Source organism: Aegilops tauschii, chromosome 1 (genome assembly GCF_002575655.3).
Source record: "Aegilops tauschii subsp. strangulata cultivar AL8/78 chromosome 1, Aet v6.0, whole genome shotgun sequence".
NCBI lineage: Eukaryota > Viridiplantae > Streptophyta > Magnoliopsida > Poales > Poaceae > Aegilops > Aegilops tauschii.
Genome location: NC_053035.3, coordinates 246,164,675 through 246,177,103, shown reverse-complemented (window position 1 = coordinate 246,177,103; position 12,429 = coordinate 246,164,675). Strand labels below are relative to the sequence as shown.

The following is a 12,429-nucleotide window of genomic DNA, read 5'->3' as shown; positions in this document are numbered from 1 at the left end:
ACCCGAGTCGCAGTTCCTCGGAGTAAGCAGATGAGTACCGACCCTTCTCTGTTTTTCCTCCTCCCCCCTCTGCTCATCCCCCCCCTCGTTTCTTCTCTACAGGAGCCCCAACGCCATGGATGCCCGAGCTCTGAACCACCTCGCCGACCGCTGCCGCGTTCTTCTACAGGAGTCGCCAAGCTCCGTCGGAAGCCTCCTCGCTCGCGAGTTGTCGCGCCGTCCACGAAGCCCGAGTGTCGTTGCTCCTTGCTCGCGTGGAAGAGAAAAAGGACAAAAGGCGTGAGAGGAGGTTTCTAAAGGCCCATTACCCATTAGCATTGACGCTGCCCAGGCCCAGATGGGTGACGCGTGTAACAGCCGAATCCTTTATCTCGAAACAAATTTAGTACCACCTCGCGTATATGTTTTCAATTCAAAATGAAAGCGTAAACTTACGAGAAAAAGCGTATTGTGACGGTGAACCCGAAAGACTCAACCCGTGCTTTATTATTATATATATCTTTCCCTAATAATAAAGCACGGATTGACTTTGTCGGGTTCACCGTCACAATACGCTTCTTCTCGTGAATTTACGCTTTTAGTTTTTTTACCTATATTATTTTCCACATCCGATGTGGTACTATTGTTCCGCGGTCGTTCTGTCGTTACGTTATTGGGATGGGCCTGACGTTTCCATAAGCAGCAGCCCAGACTCATCGGTCGTTGGAATTGCTGCCCCGCACGAGAAAGCGAGGGTTTCCTTCCCCGCCGCGACCCCATATCCCTCCGCTCTACGGTGCCCCTCCTCGCTCCACGGTCGCGGAATCCGGACGAGATCGGCAGGATCCGCTCTCGGGCGAGGGTTTTCTCTCTATAAGTCGCTGCCTCGACCCATGGGAACTCCGACGAACGGTGTACATGTCGGCAGCTGGCGGGCCGGCGGATCGGCTCCAGCCGCGTCCACCCTCACCTCCTCGTCCATGACCTACTCTGCCCGGACGCCCGAGGTGACCGCGTGATGTGAGTGCGTGTTGCTGTGTGCTTAGCCTGTGTGCGTTTGCCTGCCGCTGCATGCGTGTGTCTATGTGCAGCGTGTGTGCTGATGGAAGTTTTGCTGCTGCTTAGCACTTCCCTATACAATAGATAGAAGATGATTTGTATGTTCTAAATTCTTGCAGATTGAACTGACTATTTGTTATCTCTTCTCTCTAGATCAGAGAAGATACTATTTTTTCAGAAAAAAGGAAAGTAGGATTTGAACGCCATCCGCGAGTCCTCCATCTAAGAGGTACCCCATCCTATAAACATGAGTACTAGATTTTGTATAATCAGATCATGAATATCCTGGAAGTAGCATGCTCCCTTGCTGTTGTAATTCGTATAAATTCATGTAGTCGGCTATAATAATGATATTTTTTTTCTTTTGAGAGAGAAATTGTGTGTCTGCTCTGGTTTCAGTTTTAACGTCAGCTCGTTACAATCCGTAACTACTTATAGACTACTTCATCCGGATGGGTTTGCAACTTTGTGTACAGACTGCTTCAACACTTCTATTTTCTATAGGACTTGGATTAATAATCTCCAACAATATGGTCATGCTTCTTATATTCACTTTCAGTTCTAAATACATTTGTGCTTTTCTCTATGTTGTACTACTAAACTATGTGTGCTAAACTGAACATAAAAATATGATGGGGTGGTGGTTTCAACCATAGAAAGAATTGATTTGGAGAACAAAGGAAATTTTCGACGGACGAAGAACTCGCTCGAGATGCTTCAGTGATGATTTTATATAGCATTTTATCTAAACCGGGGTTCCTTCTTTCAGACTGGGCGGTGCCATATGATGTGAAGCCGGTGTAATAACTTTTTCATTTGGCATCAGTGGACAGTGGTGATGTGGCAATCTTTTAGACAATTTGCCACCTGTAACACAATGTAAAACCTCTTATGAGCTGGTTGCCTTCTTGGTAGTTGTTGCGGCTTCTGAATTAAGTGTACCACTATGTTTAAAACGCCATGATCAGAAGCTATGGTGGGTGTACCAATTGTGGGTGGCTATTCCTAAGATTGATTCTTATTGGGTCAGGGGCATGTGATTTCGTTCTCCCGGTGCAACGCACGGGCCCTTTTTTGCTAGTATATAATTCAGAAGCCGCAACAACTACCAAGAAGGCAACCAGCTCATATGAGGTTTTACATTGTGTTACAGGTGGCAAATTGTCTAAAAGATTGCCACATCACCACTGTCCACTGATGCCAAATGAAAAAGTTATTACACCGGCTTCACATCATATGGCACCGCCCAGTCTGAAAGAAGGAACCCCGGTTTAGATAAAATGCTATATAAAATCATGACTGAAGCATCTCGAGCGAGTTCTTCGTCCGTCGAAAATTTCCTTTGTTCTCCAAATCAATTCTTTCTATGGCTGAAACCACCACCCCATCATATTTTTATGTTCAGTTTAGCACACATAGTTTAGTAGTACAACATAGAGAAAAGCACAAATGTATTTAGAACTGAAAGTGAATATAAGAAGCATGACCATATTGTTGGAGATTATTAATCCAAGTCCTATAGAAAATAGAAGTGTTGAAGCAGTCTGTACATAAAGTTGCAAACCCATCCGGATGAAGTAGTCTATAAGTAGTTACGGATTGTAACAAGCTGACGTTAAAATTGAAACCAGAGCAGACACACAATTTCTCTCTCAAAAGAAAAAAAAATATCATTATTATAGCCGACTACATGAATTTATACGAATTACAACAGCAAGGGAGCATGCTACTTCCAGGATATTCCTGATCTGATTATACAAAATCTAGTACTCATGTTTATAGGATGGGGTACCTCTTAGATGGAGGACTCGCGGATGGCGTTCAAATCCTACTTTCCTTTTTTCTGAAAAAATAGTATCTTCTCTGATCTAGAGAGAAGAGATAACAAATAGTCAGTTCAATCTGCAAGAATTTAGAACATACAATCATCTTCTATCTATTGTATAGGGAAGTACTAAGCAGCAGCAAAACTTCCATCAGCACACACGCTGCACATAGACACACGCACGCAGCGGCAGGCAAACGCACACAGGCTAAGCACACAGCAACACGCACTCACATCACGCGGTCACCTCGGGCGTCCGGGCAGAGTAGGTCATGGACGAGGAGGTGAGGGCGGACGCGGCTGGAGCCGATCCGCCGGCCCGCCAGCTGCCGGCATGTACACCGTTCGTCGGAGTTCCCATGGGTCGAGGCAGCGACTTATAGAGAGAAAACCCTCGCCCGAGAGCGGATCCTGCCGATCTCGTCCGGATTCCGCGACCGTGGAGCGAGGAGGGGCACCGTAGAGCGGAGGGATATGGGGTCGCGGCGGGGAAGGAAACCCTCGCTTTCTCGTGCGGGGCAGCAATTCCAACGACCGATGAGTCTGGGCTGCTGCTTATGGAAACGTCAGGCCCATCCCAATAACGTAACGACAGAACGACCGCGGAACAATAGTACCACATCGGATGTGGAAAATAATATAGGTAAAAAAACTAAAAGCGTAAATTCACGAGAAGAAGCGTATTGTGACGGTGAACCCGACAAAGTCAATCCGTGCTTTATTATTAGGGAAAGACTAGGACAATGCCCGTGCGTTGCCACGGGAAAAGAGATATAGCTCATACGGCATATATGTACAAATAATTCATTTACCTCTCACCCCTAACCCTCCGTTCATGTGTAAGTTCAACTCTGAGTTGTCCCACATGAAAAAGCATGTTGTCTCTTCTCCATCTATCGTTCTACTTTTGGCTCTACATCGGAGCTGCACGAACAGCTAGTTGTCACAAAAATCTGTATCTCTCTCATCTCTCTCCCCGTCCCGATCCTGTCTCCAGCATCGCACCGTGCCGCGCCGCTCCTGCCATGCTCCAACGCCGTGCTGCAATAGGAAAGCAATTATATTTTACACTAAAAATCTTTGATTTCTTTCCACCACACACGTGCCTATCCTATTCTCTGATTCCTATGCTCCTGTAATCACCCATACTCTCTCTCTCTCTTCTCATTAGTTTTGCTTAAGCATCCAAGAAAATTAGAGCACAAGAGCAGCAGTAGCAGCTCCGTGTGATGGCTGATGCGGTGGCGCAGAACTCCACAGGCCACGGTGCAGCTGGAGCTAGGACCGACTGGTCAAGCTCAACGAGTCATGGTGCAAATCACAGCCCACGGGAGGACCAGCGCACGCATGGCTGGGTGCAGGCAAGCACAAGCAGAGCATGCATGGCCACCGGCGCGCAGCACACACGGCCGCCGGCTTCCCCGCCACGAACAACCTTGTCCAGGAGGTCCGCAACCTTGAGATCTCCTTCCCCGCGCAAGGACTTGGCCGAATTCACCCTGAAGCCCTCGCCATCATCCTCCAACTCCAAGTCCGAGTATCGTCGTTCGTCGTCGATTACCTTGCCGTTGCTGCTTCCCCGGCCTCACCGACCTCGCCGTCGGGTTCACCGTGAGTCCCCGTTGCTTTTCCCTTTGTTTCCCCCTCTGATTAGGACCCGCAGCTGATGCCATGGTTACTGCCACCTCACCATGGCTGGTCCTCTCCGTCCGGATCGAGCTCTGACGGTGGCGCGCAGGAGCAAGAGGCAACCAGCGCGCGAGTAGCCGGGGCGGCAGCGCAGTCAAGAGAGCAGGAGGCATGAGGTACGCGGCGGCGGCCTGTGGTGTGCCGAGACGGTTGGGAAGAAGGGTGCCGTCATGCACGGCACGCTCGGCTCAGAGCTCCGCTAGGCAGGAGGGGCACCGACGTTTGATAAAATTTACACTGGGATCGATCTCGGTGTACGCATCCTCGTCCGCTTCTCCTCTACTCCCCTCTTTCTGGGAACTGATATTTATTGGAGGGTAGCAAAGGCGGCGAGGAAGGTGAGGTTTGACTCCAACTCATGTTCTACACGGATAATTTCTGACGTTTGATTTTTGGAAGATTATAAACTTTTACGGTATCGATCACATACCAAAGAGGCTGGGTGATGCCACGGGCGATGGCCAACCCTGTGGGTGCGGCGCCTAGGTCCAGACGGACGAAATTTAGTACCACCTCATGTATATGTTTTAAATTCGAATTGAAAGCGTAAATTCACGAGAAGAAGCATATTGTGACGGTGAACCCGACAAAGTCAATCCGTGCTTTATTATTAGGGAAAGAAGTACAAATGCCCGTGCGTTGCACCGGACTAGAAATGAAATATAACCTGCTCTACGTGTCATTATGCAACATTAGTAACCCAATTTATACAAATGTACAAATAAGTTTACATTAAGTATTTCTTTTTGTACGATGAAATTTGAACGTACCTTAACAATGTTTGTCATTACCTATTTCAGCTCCGCACTTTCATTTCATTTAAAAACACGAATTTTTTATCAATCAATTTCATTTTTTGTTGTTCAGAAAAATATGATTTTTTTTACTTTCATATGGTGTTTTTAAAATGTTATCATCTTTATGGCAAATTTTTTAATATTATATTTCATTTTTAATTTTTTTGCACTATTTTGCGGGCTTTGTCCATTGACATTTGGCCTACGTATTAAGTCTAGCCTAAACTGCACCGTTGCCAGCTGAGCTCCTCATCTCGTCTCGTGCCTCTTCTCGTCTGCGAGCACCAGTTTCTAAAAAAAAACTCGTCTTGTGCCTCTTCCTTCCCCGATCCCAAATTAATCCCCATTCCCCAACCTAGCTGAACTGAATGCGACGGCGGCAAGCGTCCCCCCTCCCCTCCGGCCGGCTCTCTCGGCCTCTCCATGGGTTCTAGAAAAAACCAACTGAAAGCCCCAAAACAAAAACACAAAAGCACTCACATCTAGCGACATGAAGTAATCACTGAATACACGTCCCTTCCCTTCTCTCTAGCAAGTAGTGGTTACTAAACAAAATCTAACAATCGAACACTATAAATTGATACGACAACCAAGTATAATCAACCAGAAAATGTTCTAGGATATATAAAATCATGAAAAATCTTCGTTCTTCATGCAGATGAAGGTACATCATTAATTGTTGTTCATGTTGCATCTCTACATGTTCATCGTCTCCCTGCTCATTGTCTATTAACTGTTGGCTGCAAGAAATCTCTCTGACAAATTACCTTCCACCGATTGAGCTCCCTACACAAGCATATTGGTAGGAAAACAAGGTTAGCATATTGGAATAAGATATTTGAGTCATTTGACATTTCGAGATGAATTGATACTATTTGACATACCCGTTTAACTTTGGATTTTCCTAATACAATTGATGAAGTCCAGTACACCAGCAGTCATGTTATCTTCACATTCATTGTCCTTGAATGTTAGTAGTTGGCCCAAAATTAGTTTTCTGAGTTCATATCCATCCTATTCATTCATTTTTTTATAAAAGAATGACATCAATATCACATGTATAATAATCATAAAAGCAAATATCTATACGGTTGCAATATTTACCTTTAAAAATGGCAAATGTGGTCTTTCGTCTTCCCATGTGGACATGAATAGGGGAACAAGATAACCAGACAGTTCCCTTATATAAGAATATAAATATACTTTATTAATATTGTCTACATACTCAAATCAACAAATAATCAGTATCTAGTATTCATCTTCTGAAAAATACCTGTTGTAAACTGGAATATCATCTAGGATTCTATGATGCCATAAGAGAATATCCTCATTCCATCTAGACCCAGGGCATGCTTTTGACATTGCTTTTGGTAAATGTTCGGAAATCCATATAATTTTTTTCACATATTTTGCGAGTGGGTTGTATCGGTACATTGGATTAATAGGAGTAGGGTCCAAAATGTACACTGTTCTGGTATCTTGATCCAATGTGAATAGAATGAATTCATCAATGCATTGTACTGGAATATGGATCTGAAATAGGCTACATATTAGATGCAATAAAAAAATTGGTCTAAAGTATACAAAAGTGCTCTTACCGATTTGCATGTTGAAACATTATATTTGATACCAGGCCAACTACGAACAGAATTTGCTAGTTGCTCGACATCTAACTTTTTACGAAAATCCGGGTGCCTTCCAAAATCAGTAGTCATCTAGTATATAAAATTATTGGTTAGAAAGATGATAAAAAATTAGAATATAAAAAGAATATAACGAATATAAAAACATACCCAAAATTTCATGTCGAGATAATGCTTTGCTATCAGTTGCTTTGTTTTTTGTGATGTTTGGATGTCATCCAACATAATCTTCCGTATGATCAAATTAAAGCAATCGCGGTCCATGGATAAATCATCCTTTAGCAATCCTTGTAGTTTTCTGAGAGACAAGCTAATTGGATATGGTTTTGAACTTCGGATCCATACTTTCCTGATAATGATACAAATTAAGAAAATAAACCATCAATAAAACAATTCAGATACTATACAATTGGAATACTAATTTAAAATGACTTACTCTAAAATCTCGGTGTAATTAATTGATTTAATGAAGCTACAGAGTCCAGCTGTTAACTCATGTAAGGTCATATTAGAAAGAATTGATATTAGTGATCTGTATTTATTTTCAACAGATAATGGGATTTTTGTTTTTGTTTTTTTATATCATCTAAACTTTCCAATATTTGAACATCATCAGGATCTCCCTTGCTGTCATCGTCACTTTCTTCAACGATTGTAGTCATTGCTGCAGTGTTTGTTTTCCAACATAATAGTATGCTGGCTAACTTAAACCTAAAAGAAGTAATCATTTCCTGTGCAACACGAACAATTATTAGTATATTTAAAAAGTACTTTTTGTAAAAGTAACATACTTTTTATTAAAAAAAGATATATACCTGTGTAATTGGGTAAGATAGTGCACATCCGGTGAAATATTCCATAAATTTAGTCTTTTTGAATTGCCTTTTGTAATTGTTCTGTGATCTTCCATTCAGTAAGATCAACGTCTTTCCAATCGTCGCTTACCAACTTTTGACTTTTAAGAAGGTCCAAATGAAATTGCATTCCTCGTAGCTAAAAATAAAATAGTGGTTAGAAGAAATGATACACATTATCTAAGTATATTAAAAATCGTGTTGTAACTAACCGTATTAGCAAGATCATCTCTGTCAGAATTCCAGCACAATGAGTCTAGAACTTGAACCTCACATTTTTTTGTATTCACAACAGCTAAATACCAATGTGTGTTATTGGCATTTATTGGAAGTTTAATCTGTAATAAAGATAATTAGGAAAATAGTAAATGAAAATGCATGAAACCTACAACATGTAAATTATGAATATGGAGATTACCATGTCATGCTGCATATATTCGAGGACAATCTCTGTCATGAAGGCACTACCTTCTTGTATTCCAATGGTGCCATCTCGTTTAAATAGTGAGGTAACAAATGGACTCTCAAAATATACTTTATTATCATTCTGGAGATGTATTTGGTCCTTTATACAACATATATATGCATTGATCACCTATAATTAAGAATTAAAAAAATACATTACTAATTGATATTAGTGATTAGAAACTCTTTACTGTTTGAGTAAGGGTACTTACATCATCATTTACCCACTCTTTCTCATCTAGCAGGCACATCAATTGATGTTGCAAGACAGAACTTCCATCTATCTGAACCAGCAATTGTTTTCTCAAAGATGATTCTATTGCTATATGAGCACGTAGATCATGGTCGGTCAATGTATAGTCTGCAGAAAATCAAATAATTTAAGAATATATTGTATACGAAAGCACACGTGATAAATCAAGCAAATACCTTGTGGGAGATAATCATATGTCTCATCAACTTGGATCTCTTTATGTGAATTTGGTTCCTTAATATCATGCAATGGGAAAACAGGAGATATTGTCGAGCTAGATGGGGATGGAGGTGATGGTAGTGTATCATGATTCATCTGATTATCTGATTCCGGCACAAACGATTCAAAACACTCTGAACCTGGAGAAGATGTTTTCATAGTTGGTGACATAGGTGATGGTTCCAGTACACGTGATTCAGAAATTTTTGCCTTTTTGGAAGGCCGGTTATCAAAATCCTCTACAATGTCCATTTCAGCGATGTCATCTATTTTCTGCAGTCAGAACAAAAATAAAATGTAAACCTCCAACCGTTAGATCAGTTGAAACAGAGGTAGTACACCATAGCTCCCAGTCTAAATATATGAAACGTACAGTCTTCACGTCGGTATCATCCAGCATTATTGGTGCAATGTCCGAGAGTTGAACCTCCTTGGCCTCCACCTGAGTTGGATTGGATGCCTTTGGCACCTGCACGTGCATACACATCAGAGACATGAAAACCAGGCCAAATCACTTTTTTATTTATTGCATGAATGGCAATTCTGAACATCAAGTGACAGCAGACACTTAATTCTACTAAACCATCAAAGAGATGCCACACTTCAGTGTTAACAGAAATAATACAAACAGTGCCATCAACTAAAAAGGCTGTATTCATCATTCTCTCAATTGTTCTCATAAGAACTGAGCTATGTTGCATTGGTGAGATTAAAATATGAAGATGAAAATAGCACTCTCCACATATGATTTCTGTGGCCATGATAGTCCAGTCAAGATTTCCCTTGCTTGAGCCTTAAATAGCATAGCATAGTGTCATTAAAATGGCTCATTACCGCAAGGAGAATGCTTATCATAACATTGACCCACTGGAAGGCCAAAAAGAGAATAGAGTAGAATTTGGATAATAAACATGATCCATCATTTCTTATTATGGATAATAAACAGGATCCATCATTGCTTATTACGCCATAAACAGGTATAGCCTGAATATTTAGTGTGCACTCGTCAAATATTTAGGAAAAGGGCATAGAAAGAATCATTTGCGAATCATATTTAGGAAAAGGGCTAGAAGACTACACACTTCAGAGAAGAAGATTCATAATATCACAGAACCACATGACGTGAGACGTTTATGAGCTCGGCTTCAGCAACATTCAGGCCTTCCTTGCCTGCCTCTTGCAAGGCTAGCAAGAATTCACAAGGTTATTCTAACTTGTCTCCAAATCGATTTTTGTACAAATCTGCACAATCCAGCAAAAATTGGGTATATAGTGCGGATCTGGAGCAAGCACCTGGTACTTGGGGACTTTGAGACGGGGCATCTATATTACTGAAAGTACAGTACAGTATATATAGTTTCAGTTTTGCTAAGCTAATAGATGAGTAAGCAACTGGATTTCATTAATACCACTATAAGTGAAGAATAACCAAGCAGATTTCAGTATGCAATTGGATTTCATTCGTACTATATGAGTAAGGACAAAGAAAGTAGTTGTCTCCCTCTGGAAGAGAAACTCTTAAGGAACAAAACTCCAAAAAATACACCCAAACTCTGGTTACTCTGATAATATATCTTGGGCACTGTAATTTATGCTTACTTAGGATAGTATATAATTAGCACTATCAATACATTAACAGTCCATAGTTGTTTGCCTACAGTACCAGTGTAGTTGTTTGCCTACAGTACCAGTGTACATGGTTATGGCCTGCATCCCATTGATTTTAGCCTGGCTAAATTACAGATTTATTTGAGTAATAAAAAGAAGAGCACAAAAAGGAATAACAAATTCACTTAAATTTGTTAGTCAAGTCAAAACCTGCGGGAACCTGATTTTTTTTCAGTTACAGATATATTTAGGTGCATAAGAGAGACTAAAACTGTGAATTGTGTAGGGTAATCTGTCTTACGAATCACCCGGGGAAAAAAGTCTTAAGATTACTTGCCAACAGAAGAAATAACCCTTGTGGCTATGTCCTACATCATAATTCACATCACAAGAAAAGATGGACCAGGCCGTTCCCCTCAGAAACTCTAAACCGACTTGCATGTAGCACTCACAGAGACTACTAAATCAGTCTACAAATTTGAGCTTACAAAACTTTGCTGCTGTACTAACCATCCTCCATCAGTTTTCTCATGCTTTATAAATTAAGTACTGTCCCTTATTTCAGTTAGGCTACAGAACAGAATCGGAGACAAGAGACAGGGGACAAATAGGGGATTCCATCCAGTGAATATGAATGCGATACATTACCTCTGGTGTAGCCGAGGCAGGCGAAATTGGGCGGTTGGACAGATGGTCTTGTTCCTCCGGCGAACTCGGCACTTCCTCCTCCGGCGAACTCGACGGCGACATTGTACGTTGCGTCAAAAAAAAAGCAATTTGGACGGGCTTTGATGGAGCTTATGGTCCAAGGACGCAATCTGATGGAGATTTCGGCCGAGGACCGCTCCTTCTTATAGCAAACAACTCAAATCCGGGTCGGGCACTCCATTGCTTGGTGTTGGAGAAGGACACGACCTCCTATTGTCCATCCAAATCACGGCACGGGAATAGCTCGTCCGAGATTGAGAAGGATACGGAGGAGGCCGGAGAGGATTGGTGGCGGCGGACAGGTCACAGCAAAGCGCGCCCGCGGCCGGCGTACCCACCAGAAAATGTTCCCCCTTCTATCCTCCATCAAGCACAGCAAGGATGGCCGTCCGACGACAAGGGCACCGCCCATGAACCTCTCCTGCTACGCTGGCATCTCCCCTGAACCTCTCTTGCTCTGCCCGTGGCGCCGCGCCTGAACCTCTGCTGCTCCGCCCGCCACGCCGTGCCTGAACATATTCTCGGCCATCTTCTCCTGCTCCGTTGCACCGCCCCTTTTGCCGCAGCTCCGCCTGAACCTCTCCCGCTCCGCCCGCCGCGCCGCGCCTGAACATCTTCTCCTGCTCCGTCGCGCCACCCCTTCTGCCGCAGCTCCGCCCGCACCTGACCTTCACTTGTCCGCTGAGCGTTTGGATAAAACGTACCTTTTTTAACGAAACGTTATTAGTAAAATAAGGACTGCGGGTTGTATTACGGAAAAACACAGGGGTGTTTTAGCAAAAGTATGACGACGGTGAGCGCAGACGGGCCAAGGCCCAACTGGATCGCAGCCCAGCTAAGCAAAACGTAGCGGTCAATCGAGTCAATAATATTGTGGAGGAGACAAAATTTAGTACCACCTTGAATATGTTTTAAATTCAAACTAAAAGCGCAAAATCACAGGAAGAAGCGTATTGTGATGGTGAACCCGACAAAGTCAATACGTGCTTTATTATTAGGGAAAGATATATAGGAAAAAAGATATTTGAAAAGGAGAAAATAAGTATTCTAGTCACAATACCTAAGGAGTCCCATCGGTTATCGTGGTTTGCACGCTGGCTAGGGTCTTGAGTTTGAAACCCATCAGGCGCAGATGTATGAACTTTAACATATAAAGAGAAAAAAGGTGTATCGAGGCTTTCTTTGTGTCTATGGATCTATCTATGGTTTGGCAATGTTCTAGAATAATGAAATAAAGATTGAGTTTTTAGCTTGCTCAAAGTATCAGATAGATGCTATGGTGATTGATCTTGGGGGCGCCCCTAGAGAATTGCGTGCTTCTACGGGAAAG

At 42.5% G+C, this 12,429-nt stretch overlaps 1 protein-coding gene and 1 long non-coding RNA gene across 3 annotated transcripts; one reads left to right on the top strand and one right to left on the bottom strand.

Moving 5' to 3' along the window:
• The first annotated feature begins 4,042 nt into the window (after positions 1-4,042).
• LOC120975970 (uncharacterized) lies at positions 4,043-4,965 on the top strand. The gene is made up of 2 exons (XR_005771335.3): positions 4,043-4,474; positions 4,602-4,965. It is a non-coding gene; the product is annotated as an uncharacterized lncRNA (long non-coding RNA).
• An 880-nt stretch (positions 4,966-5,845) lies between these two features.
• On the bottom strand, positions 5,846-11,795 carry LOC109768199 (uncharacterized). Of its 2 annotated transcripts, XR_005771332.3 has the most exons (14): positions 11,040-11,795; positions 9,157-9,252; positions 8,741-9,056; positions 8,524-8,672; positions 8,265-8,441; positions 8,059-8,184; positions 7,808-7,985; positions 7,429-7,723; positions 7,143-7,341; positions 6,948-7,064; positions 6,623-6,882; positions 6,454-6,529; positions 6,234-6,363; positions 5,846-6,135 (listed from the first exon to the last, which is right to left on the bottom strand). XR_005771332.3 is itself a non-coding variant. In XM_040402732.3 (7 exons), the coding sequence occupies exons 1-7, from the start codon at positions 11,139-11,141 to the stop codon at positions 7,857-7,859; spliced, it is 1,095 nt and encodes a 364-aa protein (XP_040258666.1). In that variant the 5' UTR covers positions 11,142-11,794; the 3' UTR covers positions 7,553-7,856. The 2 variants fall into 2 exon arrangements, 1 of the variants encoding a protein (XP_040258666.1); XM_040402732.3 differs by lacking the exons at positions 5,846-6,135; positions 6,234-6,363; positions 6,454-6,529; ... (1 more) ...; positions 6,948-7,064; positions 7,143-7,341 and having other exon boundaries at positions 7,553-7,985; positions 11,040-11,794.
• Positions 11,796-12,429: the final 634 nt, after the last annotated feature.